This window comes from Geotrypetes seraphini, chromosome 3 (genome assembly GCF_902459505.1).
Source record: "Geotrypetes seraphini chromosome 3, aGeoSer1.1, whole genome shotgun sequence".
In the NCBI taxonomy this organism is placed as follows: Eukaryota; Metazoa; Chordata; class Amphibia; order Gymnophiona; family Dermophiidae; genus Geotrypetes; species Geotrypetes seraphini.
Window position 1 is genome coordinate 370,310,677 of NC_047086.1, and position 23,669 is coordinate 370,334,345.

The 23,669-nt window shown below is 46.7% G+C and overlaps 1 protein-coding gene across 1 annotated transcript in view; it reads right to left on the reverse strand.

Annotated features, from left to right (window-relative positions):
- The window catches only part of PLB1 (phospholipase B1), a 225,477-nt gene that overhangs the window by 120,010 nt on the left and 81,798 nt on the right, over positions 1 to 23,669 (reverse strand). Inside the window, exons 22-26 of the mRNA XM_033937660.1 lie at positions 20,684 to 20,764; positions 16,567 to 16,632; positions 14,467 to 14,567; positions 12,240 to 12,321; positions 3,045 to 3,149 (exon numbers count right to left, since the gene is read on the reverse strand). Coding sequence (XP_033793551.1) covers positions 3,045 to 3,149; positions 12,240 to 12,321; positions 14,467 to 14,567; positions 16,567 to 16,632; positions 20,684 to 20,764 — 435 coding nt within the window. The remainder of the gene's footprint in view (positions 1 to 3,044; positions 3,150 to 12,239; positions 12,322 to 14,466; positions 14,568 to 16,566; positions 16,633 to 20,683; positions 20,765 to 23,669) is intronic.

Below are 23,669 nucleotides of genomic sequence, written 5' to 3' on the forward strand. Positions count from 1 at the left end.
CAATACAATGGTCTGACCTAAACAAACTCTACATAAAATACAGCCACGCAACCTGCGATCTCAACTATTGCCCACCATACCTATTAAAAACCTCCAGCACCAAATTCCGCGCTCTCCTCTTACAATGGATACAAACCATGCTCACAGATGTCCTTTTTTCCGCAAGACCTCAACGAAATCGTTGTCACCCCAATCCTAAAAGACCCTAAAGGAGCAACAGACCAACCATCCAACTATAGACCCATAGCCTCCATACCACTCTATGTCAAACTAATGGAAGGCCTGGTAGCCAAACTTCTCACCAACTACCAAGAAGACCACAACATACTCCATCCTACACAATCGGGTTTCAAAACCAACTACAGCACAGAGACTCTATTAGGCTCCCTCCTGGACACAGCTAGACAACACCTCAGCGCAGGTAAAAAAATGCTGATTATACAGCTGGATCTCACCGCAGCATTTGACCTGGTGGACCACAACATCCTATTACAAATACTAGAAACAATAGGAGTCACAGACAAGGTTCACACATGGTTTCAAGGCTTCCTACAATCCAGAACCTACAGAGTCAAGTTGAACAAAGAAAAATCAGAACCATGGTCCAACCCCTGTGGTGTACCACAAGGATCTCCACTATCCTCAACTCTCTTCAGTCTCTACATTTCATCCCTCGGCTCCTGCCTGGACAAATCAGGCTTAACCTCCTATAGCTATGGAAACCAAGGGTACACTCCCCAAACCTACTTTTTATGTCCCCGGTAGTCTAGTGGCTAAACCACTGGGAACATTAATAGGTAAGCCACAAGGGGGAGTCAGGTCAGCAATGGACTTCGGGAGGGGGGGGGAGACGGATACAGATAAACATAGAAACATAGAAATAGACGGCAGATAAGGGCCACGGCCCATCAAGTCTGCCCACTCTAATAACCCTCCCTATTTATCTTTGCGGATAGATCCCACATGTCTATCCCATCTGGCCTTAAAATCTGGCACGCTGCTGGCCTCAAAAACCTGGAGTGGAAGACTATTCCAGCGATCAACTACCCTTTCAGTGAAGAAGAACTTCCTAGTGTCACCGTGCTGTTTCCCGCCCCTGATTTTCCATGGATGCCCCCTTGTTGTCGCGGGACCCTTGAAAAAGAAAATATCTTCCTCCACCTCGATGCGGCCCGTGAGATACTTGAATGTCTCGATCATATCTCCCCTCTCTCTACGTTCCTCGAGTGAGTAGAGCTGCAACTCAGACGTCAGAGAAAGGGCGGGACCGCCGGAAGACGAAGCAGCACAGACGTAGGGCTCACAGAAGGGCCGGGACCGCCAAGAGGAAGCAGCAGGACACCGGTAGGAGCTTCTACATGATGAGGGGGGGAGTCGGGAGGCTGTGGGGGTGCGAGCGGTCCTTCAGGGTGGGGGTGCAGGTGCGGGTGGGAGTGCATGCGAGTGGTCCTTCGGGGTGCGGGTGCGGGTGGGAGTGCGTGCGAGCGGTCCTTCGGGATGGGGGCGCGAGCGGTCCTGCGGGGGGGGGGGGGTGAATCGGACATCGGGGGGGAACTATATAAAAAAAAATTTGGAAAACGCACAAGGTTATGCACGGTTTGTAAAAACCGTGTATAACACGCGCGTTATATGCGTGAAAATACGGTAATTATAAACTCAATCACATACCCTGTACAACCCACTCTAAAACTTCTAGGAATGACAATTGACAGATGCTGTACCATGCAACCACAAATCAACAAAACAATACAAAAATCATTTGGGGTCATGAGAAACTTAAGACAGGTTTGAAAATTCTTCAACAGAACATAATTCCAGCTCTTGGTCCAGTCCCTAGTCCTAGGTCTTCTAGACTACTGCAACATACTCTATCTCCCCTGCCCCACAAGCATGATAAAACAACTACAAACTGTTCAAAACACGTCGCTAAGACTTATCTATTCACAGAGGAAACACGACCACATCACGGCGGTGTACCTAGACTCACACTGGCTCCCAATACAAGCAAGAGTACAATTCAAATTCTATTGCCTACTATTTACCGTATTTTCACGCATATAACGCGTGCGTTATACAAGATTTTACAAACCGAGTATAACCATGCGCGTTATACGTGTGAGCGCGTTATACAAATTTTTTTTTCAGTGCGATCCGGCACCCCCCTGCGAAATGGCATCTTCCCCACCGCTCGCGTCATCCCCCTCCCCCGCGATCCTACATCCCCCCCAGCACCGCAAAGACATCGGTCGCTTACCCAATTGGGCACCGGCACCAGCACCAATGCACAGGACGTGCCAGTGCCAGTGTCCGAAGTTCGTCCCTCGTTGGGCTGCGCGGTGTGAGGGAGATCCTCCCTCTTCCCTGTGCCGGGCTGGACTGGGCTTTGAGCATTTGCGCATGCTCAAAGCCTTCTGGTCTCGCTCTCTCCGAGATTCTCGGAGAGAGCGAGTGCGTGTGCGTGCTATATAAAATTTTTTTTACACAAATGGTTTGGACCCGCACGCTATACGCGTATGCGTGTTATATACGTATGCGCGTTATATGCATGAAAATACGGTAAAACCATAAATGGAGACAGTCCAGTCTACCTAAACAATCGCCTAATCCAAACTACCTCAACCAGACACAGGAGAACACACAAACCGTTCACTCATCCCCCAATCAGAGACGTCAAACAAAAAAAACTGTACGACGGCCTTCTAGCCACCCAAGCAGCAAAACTAGACTACCAACTCTCCAATTTACTGATAACGACTACAGACTACAAATCGTTTAGAAAAGAAATAAAAACCATCCTATCCAAGACATCCTTTAAGACAAACTAACACCGCAAGACTCATCCCAATTCTCTGTAACAAACCGCTCTACTATTCAATTCCTCTGGAAATGACCAGATAACTTCTTTTGTAATCCGCCTTGGCGGAATAGAAATCACTAATGTAATGTGTCTCTGGAGCCTGGAGCCTTCCTTCTATGGGAAATGAAATATAGCTTGAAGAAACATGCTTCAAAAAAATGCTTCTGAAATGAAGCCCAAATCTTACTTCTGTTCTTGGCATGTTCACTTTTTCCAGAAACGGCTGGACCACCACAGTAAAATCATCTCGTGTGTCGTAGCGTCCACTCTCAACTAACTGATGAGTTTTCTCCTAAAGGGAAGAACAGAAACAAGTCAGCTCTTTCTTTGGCGTTCATGTCGATATGTTCTAGTGCAGTTTGCTAGGGTGATGCACAGTGAGGAGACAAACCCTGAGGAGACAGCTACAATATAGCACAGCTGAGATTAGAGGCAGCCAGTGTGGAGTGGACAGGTAGCCTAGTAATTAGAGCAGGGATTCTCAAATGAGTTTGAGACTTACCCAGCCAGTCAGGTTTTCAGGCTATCCACAATGAATATGAGATTGCACTGACCACAAACACTCACAGTCTAAGCAACAAAAATCAAGATCTGCTTTCACAGAGACATGGTTCAGCGATTACCATGGGTGGGACGCATACATACCGGTCTATAATCTTTTTAGAAAGGACAGAGATGGTCAAAAAGGTGGAGGAGTAGCTTTCTATGTAAAGACCAGTATCCAAACGACTGAAATGCAAGAGGCCTGGGGATAGAAAGAAGCGATATGGCTTGCTTTGAAAAGAGAAGACAGAACTTCTATCAATGGGGGGTGTGGTCTACAGACCTCCGGACTCAGTCACAGCAAATTGATAAAGATCTTGTTGCAGATATCCAAAAGTTGCGAAAGAAAGGGAAGATGATGTTGCTGTGTGATTTCAACCTGCCGGATGTGGACTGGAAATTCTGACTGCAGAATCGGAAAGAAGTAAAGAGGTCATAGATGCCTTTCAAGGGTCTCTGCTTAGATAAATGGTGATGGAATCCATGAAGGAAAAAAGCGATACTGGATCTGGTACTCACAAATGGAGAAAGTGTCTCTAACGTCTGAGTGGGTGCCCACTCAGGTAGTAGCAATCATCAAAGAGTTTGGTTTGATATAACAGCTAAAGTGGAGGGCAGCCACACAAAACTCCAAGTCCTGGATTTCAAATACAGCGCTCCCCTGCAAATTCGCAGTCCGCAGTCCCAGTCATTCATGGTATTTTCCAACTGCGAAAGGGAGGGCAGCTGGAGAGGCAGGACAGGGCAGCCGGAGCGCCGGTGAGTGAAGGAAATCACTCGCTGTAACATAGTAACATAGTAGATGACGGCAGATAAAGACCCGAATGGTCCATCCAGTCTGCCCAACCTGATTCAATTTAAATTTTTTTAATTTTTTCTTCTTAGCTATTTCTAGGCAAGAATCCAAAGCTCTACCCGGTACATTTATTTACGACATTTTATTTACGTCACCCTTGCAAATGAGTTATATATTATTCCTCTCAAAAATATGTTTTCTTTGAACCCTCACAATTGATGACTTTCCTATCGCTATTGCGACTGGAAAAGGAGGAAAAAATAAAATCTAAGCCTAAAGCTCTGAATAAAGTAGAAATAAGGCAGCCTTGAGTTCAGACAGTTTAGTTGTCTCTCTTTTTCTTTTTCTTTTAATTATTATTATTCCCGTTATGTTAAATCTTGAATCTCATATTTCAATAGAGGACTTGAGTTGAATTTAAGCATGCACTATTTTCTTTTTAATTTTATGTTGCTATGTTAAGATTTTTCTGCTTAAAATTCCTTTCTGTACAAGTTGATACTTGATAGTATAATTGAAAACAAAGAAAAAAAGGAGCTGCTTTGACACACAGCTCCTGATTGTTAAGGCCCAACTTTAGTAGAGGAAGAGGCAGTCGGAGCATACAGCGAGTGATTTCCTTCACTCGCTGGTGCTCCGGCTGCCCTCTCCTGCCTCTCCAGCTGCTGTCTCCCCTGCCTAAAAACTATATTTGCGGTTTTTCAAAATTTGCGGGGGTTCCTGGAATCAGTGGTGTACCAAGGGGGGAGAGGGCGTGGGAGGCGGTCCACCCCGGGTGCATGGCTTGGGGGGGGGGGGGGTGCACAGCCGGCCAGGTCCGGGTCCTCCTGCCTGCACTGCTGCAATCTTACCTCCCCGCCGCTGCTGCTAATCGCCGACAAGAAGTCTTCTTTCCGACGTCAATTCTGACGTAGGAGAGGACGTTCCGGGCCAGCCAGGCAGTGATTGGCTGACCCAGAATGTCCTCTCCAACGTCAGAATTGACGTCGGAAAGAAGACTTCTTGTCGGCGATTAGCAGCAGCAGCGGGGAGGTAAGATTGCAGCGGCGCGAACTGAGGGAAAGGAAGGAGAGAGGCGCTTTTTTTTCCCGCGGCAGGGAGGGAAGGATGTAGGCAGGCAAGCTGGCTGGTTTAAGCACAGCAGGGAGGGAGGGAGATAGGTAGGCAGGCAGGCAGGCTGGCTTTGGGGGTGGACAAAATAAGGAAAGCAGTGGGGGGACATAAGGAGGCACTGGGGGCACTAAGGACACGGGAAGGGGGCACTATGGATACAGGACGGAGGCACTGGAGGCACTAAGGACACGGGAAGGAGGCACTGGGGCACTATGGACACAGGAAGGAGGCACTGGGGGCACAATGGACACAGGAAGGTGGCATTGGGGGCACTAAGGACACGGGAAGGAGGCACTGGGGGCACTATGGACACAGGAAGGAGGCACTGGGGGCACCATGGACACAGGAAGGAGGCACTGGGGGCACTAAGGACACAGGACGGGGCACTGGGGGAACTAAGGACACAGGACGGGGGCACTGGGGGCACTATGGACACAGGAAGGAGGCACTGGGGGCACTAAGGACACAGGACAGAGGCACTGGGGGCACTAAGGACATGGGAAGGAGGCACTGGGGGCACTAAGGACATGGGAAGGAAGGAGGGAGGGAATAGAAAGGGACAATTGTTGGGCCTGAGTGCAGAAAGAAAGAAATGAAAGAAAGGATACACAGTCAATTAATAGATGTCCCCTTTTGATGAAAAAAATAAATGGTCACGTTACCTCTGACTTACTTTCTCTGCAGCAGAGTCGGCAGCCGCGCTGAGGTGCAGGAAGGTCCCGCGATGACTCGTCTGCTGGCTCTGCTCCAGAAGAAGTAAGTTACGTCAGAGCTGGTGGACCCGGCAGATGCAGTCATTGCGGGACTTTGCCACAACTCCCTGTGTCTGCTGGGTCCACCCCCTCCGACGTAAATTACTTCTTCCGGAGCAGAGCCAGCAGACGAGTCATCACAGGACCTTCCAGCATGCGGCTGCTGAGTCACCTCCAGAGCAAGTATGTCGCAGTGGGGTGGACTGGCAACCGGCAGCTACAGTCATCGTGGGACCTTGCTGCATGAAGGGAGAGAAAGGAGCAGGACTGCTGGAATGGAAGAGTGGTGGAGGGAAAGAAAGGGGGCAGGGTGGTATGGAAGGGTGGTGCAGATGGAATTCATGTACAGAGAAACGGGAGAGACATACGGGGGAAGGATATTGGAGGGAAAGAAAGGGGGCAGATGCTGATTGAAGAGGGGTGGATGGCGAGAGAAAGGGCAGATATTGGATAGTAGTGGGGAGTCTATGCTGGATGGAAGTGCAGATGGGAGAGATAAGGGAGCAAATGCAGGAAGGAAATGGGAGGAGAGAAAGAGGGGAGCAGACGCTGGATGGAAGTGGACAGAGAGAGGAGAAGGTACTAGATGGAAGGGTTGGAGAAAGAGGGTACATAATGGAAGGAGGGGATAAATAAAAGGAGGGCACATGATGGGGAGAAAAGGATTGAGTTAGGGAAACACTGGAGGAGTGAGGGAAAGAGGTGGCAAGCTTTAGGTAGACAGTAAAAAAGGACATTGATGAGAGGGTAGTAAGAACGTAATCTAGACAGATGCAGAAAATAAATTGAAAAAGAAAATGAGGGAAAAAAGGGAAAGGGATTACAGAGGAGAGGTGTGGGAGAGGGAAGGAGAGGAGAGAGTTGCCAGACCAATGGAGGTGAAAGGAGAGATGGAAGGGGGAGGCATACAGTTTCTGGAAGGGGCATAGAAGGAGAGAAGATACCATACAGGGGAAGAGAGACGGCAGACAGTGGATGGATGGAAGAGAGTTACAAGAAGATGAGGAAAGCAGAAACCACAGAAGACAAAGATAGAAAAAAATTTTCTATTTATTTATTGCTTTAGGAGACATGTGTCACTGTTTCTGTGGTGCACTGTATGCAAAGTCCAGCTTCTTACTGGTTCAGTTTAACCTTTGTCTATGTATTTCTATTTTATCCCCTCTTTTACAAAACTGTGGAGCGTTTTTTTAGCGCCAGCTTTGGTGGTAGCAGCTCTGATGCTCAGAATTCTAAAAGCGTCAGAGCTGTTACTTCCATAGCTAAAATCCACACTACAGTTTTGTAAAAGAGGGAGGGGTTAGTTTGTGATTACATATTCCATACTAGGCGAAGGTGTGTTCTGTGTGTTTGAAAGACATGTTTTTCTGTTAGGATTGACGGTGTAGGATTGATCTGTATTAGTCTGGCTTGTTTAGTTTTACAATGGGTGTATTGATGTTGTACTGCTCACTGCAGTATGTAAGATGCTGCCTTTTCCTAGGTACTCATATGTGACGTGTGGCTTGTTACTAAAAATCATGTTTTTTTGTACAGATGGAGCGGGGTGTCAAAAAATGATGGGCCCCGGGTGTCACATATGCTAGGTATGCCACTGCCTGGAATTAGACTGAGGATGTGAACTAGATGTAATTTACTAAGATTTCATCAGTCTTTGACATGGTTCCTCAAAGGAGGTTCTTGAATGAACTTGACAGGCTGAAGTTAGGCTAAAGTGGTGAACTGGATTAGAAAACGGTTGATGGACAGATGCCAGAGGGTGGTGGTTAATAGAATTTGCTCGAAGGAAGGAAAGGTGAGTGTCTCAAGGATCGGTACTGGGGCTGATTTTGTTCAATATGTTTGTGAGCAACATTGCCAAAGGGTTAGAAAGTAAGGTTTGCCTTTTTGCAGAGAATATCAAGATTTGTAACAGAGTGGACACCCTGGATGGAGTGGAAAACATGAAAAGGATCTGCAAAAGTTGGAAGAATGGTCTAAAGCTGAGGTCCCCAAAATCCCTCCTTGAGGGCCGAATCCAGTCGGGTTTTCATGATTTCCCCAATGAATATGCATGAGATCTATGTGCATGCACTGCTTTCAATGCATATTCATTGGGGAAATCCTGAAAACCCGACTGGATTCAGCCCTCAAGGAGGGACTTTGGGGACCCCTGGTCTAAAGTCTGGCAACTAAAATTCAATGCATACGAGTGCAGGGTGATGCATTTGGGGTGTAGAAATCTGAGGGAGCCGTTCATGCTGGGAGGTGAAAGGCTGATATGTGTAACTACAAAAAGGTGGTCCCAATCCCTTTCCCTATATTCTGTTTCACTCGTACATTATTCAGCTGTATTTATTTATTTTTAAATTTTCTATACCGTTTTATTCCAAAACGGTTTACAAATGGTTACATACATAAAATATTGTAAAATTCAGAACAATGTAAGAACAAAACAAACAGATTCAATCCTTATATAGAATCAATTTCTCAAAGAAATGCATCTACAAATAATTGTATTTGTTCAGCATTTTCCTAAATGAGCTCTTAGCTCTACATTTTTGAATTTGACCCACCAGGCTATTCCATAAATTAACCCCTGCACATGTAAAAGTCATGGCATCTGTTTCCACATATTTAGGGTTAGCCCTCATTTTCAGCAATACTGAACTTTCTGAGCACTTGCAGCGATATTTTACACTGTTTTGGGATAATGCATCCCACCAGTAATACAAAATGTGGACTAGGACAGTGGTTCCCAACCCTGTCCTGGAAGACCACCAGGCCAATCGGGTTTTCAAGATAGTCCTAATGAATATGCATGGAGCAGATTTGCATGCCTATCACTTGTGACAAACCCAGGTCCATTTCGGGTCTTCCCCACAATAAACCCGAATCCGTTCCTGGTTTTGCCCCAGTGAGCAGGAAAGTGCACAAGCCACCTAGTTGCAGGAGAGCTAATCAGGTGACTGATCAATTAATGAATCAAGCTGACTCTAGCTCTGACAGGGAAATGGAAATAGTAGAAACAGGGCAGGATAAGTTTGAAAGTTTCACTCTAAGCAAACCCTATCCTGCCACTGTTAAATATCTCAGGAAATTTGAACAGCCAGTTAAAACCAGGGCTAGAAAGTATCCCGTCTGTGAAAGCAGGAAACAAGTCAGTGGGTGGAAAACCCTTCTCCCACATTCTCAGAAGGGGAGTGGTTTCCCACCGGATATAATGAGCCTGCTGAGAACAGAGAGGGGGGAAGCAGCCAAGGGAAGCCAGGCTCACGAGGCATACGGGAGAGGAACACACAGGAGGGTATGAAGCTGGAGAGAGCCAGAATGGCCCATGATAGAGGCAGATGATTCAGCTCATATCAGGGAGCTTTGGGAGCAGCCAGAGGAGGAAGCAATGGACATCCAGGCAAGTCAGGCATGCACTGAAACCCAGCCATTGCCTATGGAAATACAGTGAGTTTAAACCTGGATTTTTCCTCATGCTGCTTATTCCTCTGTGCTGCTAGGGAATCTGAAAGCTTAGATACTTCAGTTTTAAAACTCTCCCTGAAAGCTTAATATAGAAGTTTTCTTTAAAACCCTGAACTATATAAAGTTGTATGTGTGTTTGTACTTCCTGGCTGATTGCCAAGCAGAGCCAGCACGTTGCTTTTCTCTCAGCTGTGACTAATCCCAAGTGCACCATTGCAGAGAAGGGAAACGTATGAGTGCTATTGAAGACTAGTGATATACCAATGATTTTTGAACATAAAAATGAACTGCTTGGATAAAAGAATATTGATTTAAAAACACTGTTGCTCTGGTGAAGAGAATTGAGACTCATAAGCTTGCAAGCCCAGAAGCAGGGACCGCCTGTAATACAGTGTTATTCAAGTTTTGTTTTTGGAATATTTTATGATGGACCTTTGAGTTTGATGTCATGTGCTATGACTGCATACTGCACTGCAAGGCTGACGCCTGAATAGTTTTGAATTATGTTACCATTACTGGAATAAAGCTATTTTTGGTTTTGCACATTCTGACTGAAACCTGTATTCCTTGCATGCATGCCTAAAAGTAAGACCTGGAGGATCCCTTAGTAGCAAGGGACACATAGGATTGGAGTCTTGGTCACTTTGCCCCGGGTTTGCTGCTCCTGCAGGAATTTGGGGTGTGACACACTTCCATTATATGCAAATCTCTCTCATGCATATTCATTAGGGCTATCCTGAAAACCCGATTGGCCTGATGGTCCACCAGGACAGGGTTGGGGACAACTGGACTAGGATACAAAGGTCCAGTGCAAAGTGCTCCTTTGATTTTTTTTATTTTTTTTTTAATGAGGTGGGGAGGGCATGGGAGAGGGCAGAAGTTTCTTCCTATTCCTGAGCACTTCAAGATCAATTGGCATCTAGCTCCTTTCCATGCGATTTCATTCACAATTACCACCATTTAATAGTCCCTTCCAACCAAACTAAAATAAACATTAAATAAAACAATTATTAAAATGATAAAACATACAGAATATTATAAACAAATCATATAAAAGATTAAAATGAACAAAATATATTAAAAGCATGCCCATAGGAACTTTCAATAAAATCCCTTGTATTGTGACATCGACTTTGCCTTTCTTTTATTTTGCTTCTCGCTGTGCTGGGCAAAGGAAGACTCCTCTTTTTCTGTCGAGTAGGATCCCTTTACCACAGGGGCTATGAACACTCCCTGTAGAGCATCCCCAATCCAGGAAACAGAAGATCTGATCTGGTAGATAAATTTAGGACCCCACACAGTCATGTATAGCATCTGCAACTCAAAGTGGTCCTTCAGAGAGCATTTTTTAAAGAGGACACTTAGCCTAAGTGCATTTTTAGAAAAGACACCGACTTTGCAGCCGCAGATATATTTTATTTTTGCCTTGATGCTGGTGGAAATGTCTATAAGTTTTCAGTATATGTGTAGATTAGAAGAGTTTGATAATCTACACAGGTATATGTACACTTTACCCCTGTAACACTTACCGGCACACTAGATGCCATCATGTCAAAGTGTGTACTTTTACGCCACTCAGTATTTTATAAGAAGCCATTTTACATGCACATGTGGACACATCTGCATGAAAATGATTTAATAATAAAGGGGCCCTTTTACCTAGTTGCATTAGGCACTAGTGCACACCTGACACAGCAAAAATGCCCTAACATGGAACACGCTAAAGTGTCCTATCTTACTTTTGCCATTTGCACACACTAATTTCAAGTTTATTCAGTTTTTCTATCCCGCCAATCACATGAACCATCTAGGTAGAGCAAAGGGAGGGGAAACCACAAGAGGTTTTGTATGCTTATCCAAGGACTTGCTTCCGGTAATGCAGAAGAGTAAGGAGAGTATAATCCATACAACTGAAGGCAGTATAACGCAGATTGTATGCATCAATAAAAAGAAATGTCTTTAGATCTTGTTTAAACCGATCAAGGGAGAATGGATTCTTAGAAGAGAAGATCTGGTCCTTGTACTGAGAAGATAGCATGTCTAAGTACACAATATTTAATTTTTTTGCAATATTTTTATGAGGCGATGTGGCAGGGATGGAGAACAGGCAGAGAGCAGGTGTTGAAGTGATAACCAGTTAGTGCATGCACAGACAATGGTGTCATGAGGGAGCTTAGCACCATGCACCCCCACACACTCTTCCCCACCTCTTGAGTGCCCCCTGCCCTCCAAGTACCTCTTGAAACGTTTGCCGGTGTGAACAGCATCTTCCACCTGCTGCTCACATGGTCTTTGGCACTCTTTTGATGTCACATCCTGGTCCCGTGGCCAGGAAGTGACGTCAGAAGGGAGCCGAGGGGGTGGAGAGGTGCCATACCTCCCCTCCCCCCCCCCCCCGCACATACGGCACCTAGGACAGTCCACCCTCTCTTTACTATGTCACTGACCACAGGATTAACCCAGGAGCCCTTACTGCTTCCTAAGTAGGAGGCGATAAGTCCTCCCATGTGGTAACATTAACATATGGTCATACATAAAACAAATATAAAAAACGGCTTGTTCACAGCTGCTCTAGAAATGGACTTAGCATGTAAGGGCAGGCTAAACCCCTTTACTAGTACAGCTTAGTAAAAGAGCTTCAGAATTACTCCTGAAAGTGCTTCTTGGAAGTCATTGTAGATTATACGTTCCTGGTTTTTCCTTGAAACACCCCCGTTCTTACCTGATACTGCCTGTTAAACGATGTGAGCTTCTCTAGGTCTGTGGAATTGTCAGTAGGGTTTACAACACAGGAACACAAAGAACTGCAAGAAACCAAAATCACAGGAGAGAAGAGAATTCATACATTGGAAATTGGCTGAATAGTAAAATGAAAATTTTTAGCAAAGTCGAATCAAAGCTATTCATCAAATAGTTTTGATGATTTTGGCTACAAATGAAAATTGAAGGTTGTTTGCTTCCTGCATAATAATTTAGGGTGCCCACAGATGAAACACATGACTCCATTAAGAAGGCCACATATGCACAAGGCCTGATTGAAAAGTAATGAGACTGACTCTGGTTTTTCTTTCCAAGAAATAGACGAGGCAATGCTGTGCTGGTTCTTGTGATACTCACCAATTGACGTTTCTGAACCTGCAGTTGGACCGACATAGTCTTCATTGTCGGGTCGCAGCAAGAGGAAGAACTTCGCACGTTTTGTCATGGCAGATGAGGAAGATGTGTCTGTGAGGGTATACTAGAGGCGTATGACTGAATTTTGCGTTAAACTTGGAAAGAGTGGCAATGAAACTTTTGAAATGTTCCCAGCCCCGAAGAAACAACCACGCAGAAAGTTGAAGTGAAAATGCCACTGCCGTAGCGCTAAAAGTGATGTTGTCAGAGACCACTGCACGTCTTTGAATCACTTTTGAAACGCTGCAAAAAATGTATTGAATGTGAAGGACGCTAGTTTGAAAAAGAAAAATGTTCAGATCCTGTGGAGTCATCTGATTCTGAATAAAAAAACACAATCTCATTACTTTTCATTCAGCCCTCATATAAAGGTACCAGAAGAATATGTAGTGTTAATCAGCCCCGCCCCACTCCACCAGGTGGTGCCTTTTTTATTTTTTTAATAGAAATGAAGTCGGAGCAGAGAATATTCTGGGCTCTCTTTCTCTCTTCTGCCATAGAAAGTTTACAAAAAAACAAAAAGGGAGACCCAATGATCCACAGTAAAAACAATCCAAAGGTAAGAACAACAGACTGTGGATGTCCTGAAAGATGATTTTATTCGCTCTTCACAATAAAAATACAAATAAAAGTCTGAATTAGTAATACACGGTCCATGTTTCGGCGAGACCGCCTTCCTCAGGGGTCTGGATGATGTAGGGTACAAAGATAAAAATATGAGCAAAACAATGTACGTGTCTTTGAGCATAAAACCAGAAGATGGCGCCACTCTGCTTGTTTCAAAGCCATTTTCTCTTGGTAGCAGCACTTACAATAACAATACGGTATATGGTATACAGTGGTACCTCGGTTTACGAGTGCACCGGTTTGCGAGTGTTTTGCAAGACGAGCAAAAAATTTGCAAAATCGGCACCTCGGAAACCAAGCGCGCTTCGATTTGCGAGCGCCCCCCCCCCCCTTGCGAACTGGCACCCTCACCCCGTGATCCGGCCCCCCCGCCGCCATCGGGCACCCCCCGCCGCGACCTGAGGTCCTCCCAACCCACTCAAACCCTCTTCTTACTTTGCTGTAGCCTCCGCAGCGGCACCGGCACCAGCATGTCCTGTGCATGGTGCCGGTGCCTGAAGATCTGCTTCCTGTGCTGGGCCTTGAGCATGTGCGCATGCTCAAGGCCTGAGAGTTCACGTCTAACGTGAACTCTCAAGGCCCAGCACAGGAAGCAGATCTTCAGGCACCGGCACCACACATAGGACATGCTGGTGCTGCTGCGGAGGCTACAGCAAAGTAAGAAGAGGGTTCGGGTGGGTTGGGGGGACCTCAGGTTGCGGCGGGGGGGGGGGGTGACTGATGGCGGCGGGGGGGCCTTCGGGGGAAGCAATGCCGGTTCTCGTGGGGGGGAAGCAGTGCTGCTGGCCTCGGGGGGGGGGGGGGGGAGGTGGGAACCTTTCAAAGCGAGTTTCCATTATTTCCTATGGGGAAACTCGCTTTGATAAACGAGCATTTTGGATTACGAGCATGCTCCTGGAACGGATTATGCTCGTAATCCAAGGTACCACTGTATTTTGATGTAGTGGATCCTTAGGATAAGAAGCCCTGATGTCACCTCCCTTAACACCAGTTTGTTCCATATTAAGCCTGAGATAACTTGCTGCGACCCATTGTGCATGCCATTAGCAGCCCTGCCAAAGTCAAAAGTCCCTATGAAGGTGTTGGACAGAGCTTCATTACCTCTCCTCTATCCCCCAAGTGACCAAGTGCACAAATGAAGTTCAGACCTTAAGAGAAGTCGCGGGCAGCTAATCCTCTTGTCTTGATATAAGTCTCGTAGTGAAGTTATCTGAAGCACAGATATCAAATTCACAAACATCCGAGGGACCTGGCAAAGGAAACATAGATTAATGAATGCAACCCTGTTTCTTTGTGAAGGAAAGATCAAATTTGATGGCAGGTATAGACCACAGTGCCTCTCTAAATCTGCCTAATTCCTCTTCTTCTTGCAACTCCACTTGATCTCCGATTATACTCTTGCTCCCCTAAAGCAAAATTTTATCTGTGCTTATTCCATGCTTCTTGAATCCTTTTCCCTCCAACATCTCCATGTCATGAGAACATAAGAATATTGGGATAGATCAATGGTGGCTATGCCCCTTCCTATGGATCTGGCTGCCTGGCTGCCACCTTATTATTCTGTTGAAACCTGGAGATCAGATCACCCCGAGATCTCTCTCATGTTTGGGGCTCCTGGGAGCCTTCCTCCTTCTCAATAACTAGTCCTGCTCCCTTAGCTTTTCTGTCACAAATGCATACCTCTGCATCTGTAAATCTTAGTTGACCTTGTCACCACTCCTTAAATTTTCACTGGTCACTCCATTTTTTACTCCATACGGAGTATCCACCTGTAGTCATTCTTATCATCATTTGCAAAATGGCAACTTTTTCTATCAATCCCACATTGAAAAATATTGGATAGTTCTGGCGGATTTAGGGTAGAAAGAACACGAAGAGCAACCATTCAACCTGCAAATGTAAAGGGGTCAATGCATAATGTTGCAATTTCTTAAATATATACTCTCCCTTGGATCACGCTCCTTCAACTCTTTTTCCCCTCCACAGGTCATCTCTCCTTCAATAATCTTTCAGTTCTAACTCTTCCTCCCCCACTCCTCCCTTAAACTCCTGTCTTCCCCAAGGTGATCCTTTCCCAGCTTCCCTCAATCTATTTTAGACTTTCTTGCCAGTTCCCTCTATCTCTCCATCTTAACTCTTGATACTGCCAGCACCTCTCCTTCGGACACGATCTTCCTTCTCTACCTCTCAGCATGCACATCAAGTGGTGCCTGAATCCACTGCTCTTCTCAGTCTCATGAGAGCAGCACAAGGATATTTTGGTGGCAATTTCACACTTGCCATGTGTATCTGCCCCATTTTACAAACCCACATGTGTAAGTGCTGCCAGTTAAAGACAATGGGGGCAATTTTCAGACTGCGGAAGGCAGCTCGGCTAAACAGCTACCTTATGCGATTGGCGGTGAACCTGGAAATTCAATGCCGGAGCCATATCTGACGATTGGCATTTAATTTCTGGTCTATTTTCTGCTGCATTTGATATAACCAACTAAACTGATATTTGTCAGCTGATCACCTAGGTCATAGCGGCCATAGAGGTGCTACAGAGGTGGGCCTATCTGGCTGCTAAACTTAGCTGGTCAGCCAATGAATATTTTGGGGTGGATGTTCCTATTGAGTATTGATGTACTTTGTTATGGCTAAAATCCACATAATATTTCTTTCTTTCTTTTTAAAAATTATATTCTGCCTATACCTAGGCAGGTTACAAGATAAAACATACATAAATTATTAGTACATAAACATAATTTGATTACCTCATAAAAACAACATTCAAATCCACATTCCTCTTTTCCATCTTAAATCACAATAGTCTACATGATGAAAACCTTCCCAAATAACTGCCCTTATTGCCTCTCAATTCAGCCCTCCTCCTTCTCTTGCCCTTTCCCTAGACTGTAAGAGTCACAACAGCCATCTCCCAGAGCATCCCCCTAACCCCCAAACCCCCTGGTCCAGAGAGAACCACCCCCCCCAGCCTACCACTTGCTTCTGCCCTTTGAGGCTACCTAAAGAAAATGGCTGCTGTGACCTCCCATCTAGGACCACCATAAGCTCCAGCAGCTAGTCTCACTTAAATTAGCCCCTGATATTCAATGCTGGTGCCCAGACATGGCCCCACGCTGAATACCTGGAGTCGAATGTGAAAAATGTATGGGGTGTGAAGAATTTTGCAAGGCACTGCATTTCCTGTGATCTTACAATGATGGGCAATGTATATATGTGTATGAAGTAGAAGTGGCTGTTACCTCTGTGTGAAGGAAGTCAAGTGCAGCTCGCAAATGGTTTACGTAGTTTTCAGGGGAATGTTGAAGCTGTTGAAAGAGGAGATTGCGGCTCAGTTTCACAATGTCAATCATTTTGATTATTTATATCCTATATAATAAAAGGCTAACTCGCGCATGCGCACTCCTATTTGCGTGTTCCGTGCGCTGTAGGTCTGTGGCCGAAGGAGTGCGCATGCGCGCAAATACGTCACCACCCGATCGCATCCACAAGCCGGACCGCAGCCAGACAACGATCTCCGTTCCTCTTGCCGCCGCCGATCTCCGTTCCTCCTTTGCCGCCCACCCCCTTCTCTTCCCGCGGGCCCTAATGGCGATTCCAGCAGCATGTGCATCAGTCTTCACACGCTGCTTCGGGCCCTTCTACTGCCCTGATTTGCTCTGCCGCGTCTCTGATGATGTCATCAGGGACGTGCCTGAGTAAATCAGGGCAGTAGAAGGACCCGAAGCAGTGTGTGGAGACTGATGCACACACTGCTGTAATCACCACATTTGTAGTCCGGACCGCGGGAAGGGAAAGGGGGGGGGGGTAGAGGAAACGCTAATGCTGCTGCACAGGGAACGCAGCCAGATGGACTGCGGGAAGGGAAAGGGGGTGGGGGGAAGGAGGGCTTCGAGGGAGCCGGCTGTCGGCGGAGGGCATAAGCGGGCCCAGGACGGACTTGCTCCAGCTCTACAATCCTGTCCCTTAAACTCCCTGGCCGCCTAAGTTATTTTAATTTGAAATCTGCCGCCGTCGCCGCGACTCCTCTCTCATCTTCCAACATAATATAAGTGCAGCTCATGAGAGGAGCTGCGGCGGCGGCTTTGAAAACGGCTCCCTTAGTTCTTTGCTGGATTTTTTTTTTAAGTTTAAAGCTGCCGCTGTGGCTCCTCTCATGATTCCAGCCTGTGTCAGAGAAGGCTTCCGACGCAGGCGGGATCATGAGAGGAGCCGCGTCGGCATCTTTAAACTTAAAACAAAATCCAGCAAAGAACTAAGGGAGTCGTTTTATGTGCATGCTGCTACGAAGGAACAGGTGAAGGGGAGGGAAATGCTGATGCACAGGGAGCAGGCAGGCATGGCAGGCAAGCAGGGGGAGAGGGAAAGGGGCTGCTTTGGGGGTAGGGGTGTGCTGGGGGCACACAGCAATCATGGGCAGGGGATCACAGAGCAGGCAGGCATGGCTCAACAAGGGGAGAGGGAAAGGGGGCTGCTTTGAGGTGAGGGGTTTGCTGGGCCAGACAGCAATCATAGGGGGCAAACAGAAGGGGGCCACGGAGCAGGCAGGCATAGCACAAAAGGGGGCAGGGGCATTGGGAAACGGGGCTGCTTTGGGGGGAAGGGTGTGCTGGGGGCACACACCAATCATGGCGGGGAAGAGAAGGGGGCCACAGAGAGATAGGCAGGCATGGCGCAATGGAGAAATACAGGCAGGCAGGGCGCAAGGCAGGGACACAGACAGAAAAAATGACAGACAGACAGCATCCAAGCACAGAGAGAGAAAGGGAAAAAAAACAGTCGTCTACTCTAGCACCCGTTGGACAGGGGGAGAACGAAAGAGATGCTGATGGACAGGGGGGTTGAAGAAAAAGGAACGGAGGACTAATGTTGGACAGGGGGAGAAGGAAAGAGGTGCTGCTGGACAGGGGGGAGGTAAAACAAAGGGAGAAGGGCTGCTGCTGCATAAGGAGAGCAGTTAAGGGGTGGTGGTGGACACAGGGGAGGTAAAAGGAAGGGAAAATGGACAGGGGGAGCAGGCATGGGGTGGTGATGGACAGCCAAGGAAAAAAAGGCAGAATGAAAAAATCAGCTAAGGAGAGAGAAAGAAATAAAGACAGACACACATACATATGTTCTAGCACCCGTTAATGTAATGGGCTTAAAGACTAGTGTACTATATAACAAATAGTGAAAGAGTGGGGATAGAACCGTAAACATCAACCAGAGATAAAGGCCCAAATTCCGTAATCAGCGCCTAAAGTTGGGCACCTATTTCGGAGGCGCTCAACTAGATAAGGCACCTATCTAAATCGAATAACAAGCTCAATTAAGCTTTTTAATCAGCACCGATTGAAACCTAGGCGCCTATCAAGAAAGCGCGATTCTGTAACAAGGCGCCTCTAAAAATGTAGGCGGCCTTCAAAAAATAGGTGCTATGCATGCTAGGCACCTTCTTACAGAATCACTGCTCTTAAGTGTGCTTGAGCACTCTCATGGGGGCCTAACTTTTAGTTATGCCTAGAGCTGGCCTATTTAATGGGCGCCTCCAAAACAGGTGGCACTCAGCATGATTCATTAAACAGCACACAATTTTACTTGAATCGCACTGACTTTTGGGTGCTTCTAAAATGTCTAGCAATTGAAAAGTCAATCAGTCTTTTATCAGGTGATGAGTCCAATCTTTGTTTGATTGACTTTTCAATTACAGTATAATCTCGTTATAACGGACTTCAAGGGACCTGGCAAAACAATCCGTTATATCCAGAGTCCGTTATATCCAGAGTTGCATTTTTTTTTTTTTTTAAACTTTATTTAGGCCAATTTGAAACAATAACAAGACTCGGCAAAACATTGGTATGGCACGAAATGATTGCAAAAATCAGAACACTAAAAATGTTGTAAAGCATTATGTCGCGCTGTACTGGAAAGAAAAATAATCTGTCATTTTCTTCTGGGCTGCGTTTCTTTCATATGTTTTAGTGATGTACGCGCCTTGTGGGCAGAGCTTGCATGTCCGTTATAGCCAAACAAAATCTACAGCTAAATGCGGCTCTGGGGAGCAAATTGTTTGTCCGTTATATGTGAAATTCCGTCATATGCAAGACCGCTATGTGTGGTGCTTTTCTGCATGTTTGTAAAGGCGCACGGCCGGGACCAGCGGGCCTTGTCCTCTATAGACGATATTCCATTTTAAGTGAGTCCATTATAACGAGGTTATACTGTAATAAACATTTTATCTCTGCTTGATGTGTACAGTTTTACTATTTGTTAGTTCCATGTTGGGAGTTTTTTTTCCTGTTTATTTGCTGCTGTAAGAAATAAGCCAGATGATTACAGTAGCGCTTACATCAGTGGTCTACAATGCGTGGCCTTCCAATAGCTGGCTGAAATGCTTTTCAAATCGTATACAAATTAACTCCCTCCTTTACAAAGCCACTGTTGGAAACAGGATACTGGGCTTGACGGACCTTTGATTTGTCCCAGTATGGCAACTCCTATGTTCACTATACAAGGTTAATAAATAATCATATAAAGGATATAACCCACTAAATATGGAAAGTGCAACACAAACTTAAATCCTAATCCAGGAAAAGGCCTCAGAATTGGAGCCTACGCGTGGTCCTATCATGGACTGAACTGTCAGCGTAGTAAAGCACTCCACGCTCCAGTCATAGGCCAAAAAACCTGGAGTCTATAAAGTTTTTTTTCTAACTAAATATTAATTTTTGTAAACTTTTTTTCTTTTTTCTCTCTAAGTTAAACCCTAAAAGTCCATATTAAAATATTCATATCAAAAATGTTCAATTAAATAATGTTTTAAATAAACCTTCAGGGTGTATATTCTGCAGTTACTTTATTAACGTAGCCTCACTCTAACTAAATGTAGACGTTGCAGTTTTTTAAGGTTAGAGAAATGAAAGGCAACATAGTAGCAAATGGTCAAAAAGTCTCATAATTATTTTACAATTCACTTATCTTAAACGGTGTTCATTTGTAGCTTTAGGAGACAAGTCGCAGTCTAATGCCTGTGCACTGGCTATGCCGCCGACGCGGCAGCGTTTCGTGGACAATAATGTAAGTCCACTGCTTCAGGGCTAATAGCCAAAGTACATTAAGGCATCATCCAGGACGAGTCTAGATACTATTATAGTTTAGATACTATTATATTACCCAGTATTTAGTTTAGACACTATACAAGGTTAACAGATGACTACAGATCAACAGGGAATGGCGAAGCCAGTCCTGGATTGACTCCTATTAGTAACATAGTAAATGACAGCAGGTTGAGTACATTTGGTGCATATCATTGCCAAAATCCCTTCTATCTCGTTTACACTGTGCATGTCTGCACAGTGGAAAGAAACTTCTATTACTTACAAGGTCTTTACAGTAGTCACAAAGGTCATTTCCACCAATGAAAATCGTGAGTAGCTTCCAGTCCTGGGTGAAATTTACTCTCTGGAAACAAAAAGTATGAAAAATTAACAGGTCAATAATTCGCCCACCCTCATACAGGAGCAGCTCAGCTACTAATTCCATAAGTATTGCCTAAGGCAGCAACCTCAATGGTCCAAAAGGCTAGTACCGTTCACCATTCATTAGCCCCTTCTATTTTCAATCAAATAGCACAGTTACTTACCGTAACAGGTGTTATCCAGGGACAGCAGGCAGATATTCTTTACGCATGGGTGACGTCACCGACGGAGCCCACGGTACGGACCTTTTTACTAGAAAGTTCTAGTTGGCCGCACCGCGCGTGCGCGAGTGCCTTCCCGCCCGACGGAGGAGAGCGTGGTCCCCAGTTAGTATAAGCCAGCTAAGAAGCCAACCCGGGGAGGAGGGTGGGACGTAAGAATATCTGCCTGCTGTCCCCTGGATAACACCTGTTACGGTAAGTAACTGTGCTTTATCCCAGGACAAGCAGGCAGCATATTCTTTACGCATGGGTGACCTCCAAGCTAACAAAGAGGGAGGAGGGATGGTTGGCCATTAGGAAAATAAATTCTGAAGTACAGATTGGCCGAAGTGCCCATCCCGTCTGGAGAAAGCATCCAGACAGTAGTGAGTAGTGAATGTGTGAACTGAGGACCAGGTGGCCGCCTTGCAGATTTCCTCAATGGGAGTGGAACGGAGGAAAGCAACAGAAGCGGCCATAGCTCTTACCCTGTGGGCCGTGACAGCGCCGTCTAGTGACAGACCGGCCCGAGCGTAACAGAACGCGATGCAAGCTGCAAGCCAGTTGGATAGCGTCCGTTTAGAGACCGGTCGACCCAAACGATTTGGGTCGAAGGTCAGGAAGAGCTGAGGGGACAAGCGGTGAGCCCTTGTACGATCAAGATAGTAAGCCAGGGCACGCTTGCAGTCAAGACTGTGCAATGCCTGTTCTCCGGGATGTGAATGAGGTTTCGGAAAGAAAACAGGCAACACAATGGACTGGTTGAGGTGAAAAGCTGAGACCACCTTTGGAAGGAACTTTGGATGGGTGCGCAGAACCACCTTGTCATGGTGAAAAATAGTGAACGGTGGATCGGCAACCAGTGCATGAAGCTCACTAACCCTCCTGGCAGAGGTGATGGCAATGAGGAAAAGAACCTTCCATGTCAGAAATTGGAGCGAAGTTGTGGCAAGCGGCTCAAAGGGAGGTTTCATGAGGGCTGATAAAACCACATTCAGGTCCCAGACGACCGGAGGAGGCTTCAGAGGTGGTTTGATGTTGAAGAGGCCCCTCATGAATCGGGAAACCAGAGGGTGAGCCGTGAGAGGTTTTCCTAAGACAGGTTCATGAAAAGCCGTGATGGCACTGAGATGGACTCTGATAGAGGTAGACTTGAGGCCTGCGTTGGACAGGGAGAGCAAGTAGTCCAGAACAGTTTCCACCGCTAAAGAGGTGGGATTGTGATGATGACGGAGGCACCAAGAGGAGAACCTGGTCCACTTCTGATGGTAACATTGGAGGGTGGTCGGTTTCCTGGAGGCGTCCAAAATGAGACGGACAGGCTGAGACAGATTTCCTGAAGAGGTCAGCCCGAGAGAAACCAAGCTGTCAGGTGGAGCGAAGACAGATTGGGATGTAGTAGAGACTGATGTTGCTGTGTAAGTAGAGTAGGAAGCACAGGCAGAGGAATGGGATCCCTGGAGCTGAGCTGAAGCAGGAGGGAGAACCAGTGTTGACGAGGCCACCGGGGAGCTATGAGGATCATGGTGGCTCCGTCCCTGCGGAGTTTGGATAAAGTCCGCAACATCAGAGGTAGAGGAGGAAAGGCATAGAGGAACCGATCCGTCCAGTCGAGAAGGAATGCATCCGGGGCCAGACGATGAGGAGAGAAGAGTCTGGAGCAGAACTGGGGCAGCTGATGGTTGTGAGGAGCTGCAAATAGGTCCACCTGCGGAGTGCCCCAGCGAGCAAAGATGGAGTGGAGCGTGGGAGGGTCCAAAGTCCACTCGTGAGGTTGAAGGATGCGGCTGAGATTGTCGGCCAGGGAGTTCTGTTCGCCCTGGATGTAGACAGCCTTGAGGAAGAGACTGCGGGCCGTGGCCCAGGTCCAAATGCGAAGAGCCTCCTGACAAAGGAGGCGAGATCCGGTGCCGCCCTGTTTGTTGATGTAGTACATGGCAACTTGGTTGTCCGTGCACAGGAGCAGAACCTGAGGGCAAAGAAGGTGCTGGAAGGCCTTGAGAGCATAGAACATGGCTCGTAGTTCCAGGAAATTGATGTGATGAAGACGCTCCTGCGGGGTCCAAAGACCTTGGGTGCGTAGGTCTCCCAGTTGAGCTCCCCATGCATAAGGGGAGGCATCCGTGGTGATGGTCATGGAATGCGGGGGCAGATGAAAAAGAAGGCCCCTGGAAAGATTTGAGGAGTTCAACCACCATTGTAGAGATTGCTGAAGAGACGATGTCACAGAGATGGGATGAGAAAGAAGGTTCGAGGTCTGCGACCATTGGTTGGCCAGAGTCCATTGAGGTGTCCTGAGGTGGAGTCGTGCCAGGGGAAGCACATGCACCGTCGAGGCCATGTGGCCCAGGAGGACCATCATCTGTCTGGCAGAAATGGAGTGATGAAGGAGCACCTGACGACACAGGCGGAGCAGGTTCCGCTGACGGTCGGAGGGGAGAAACGCCCTCATTAGTGTGGTGTCGAGAACTGCTCCAATGAACTGAAGGCGCTGCATGGGAAGCAGATGCGACTTGGGGTAGTTGATCTCGAACCCCAGGAGGTGGAGGAGAGAGATGGTCTGATGAGTGGCTTGTAGCACAAGCGGAGACGTAGGTGCTTTCACCAACCAATCGTCCAAGTAGGGAAACACCTGGAGGTTGTGAGACCTGAGGAAGGCCGCCGCCACAATGAGGCATTTGGTGAACA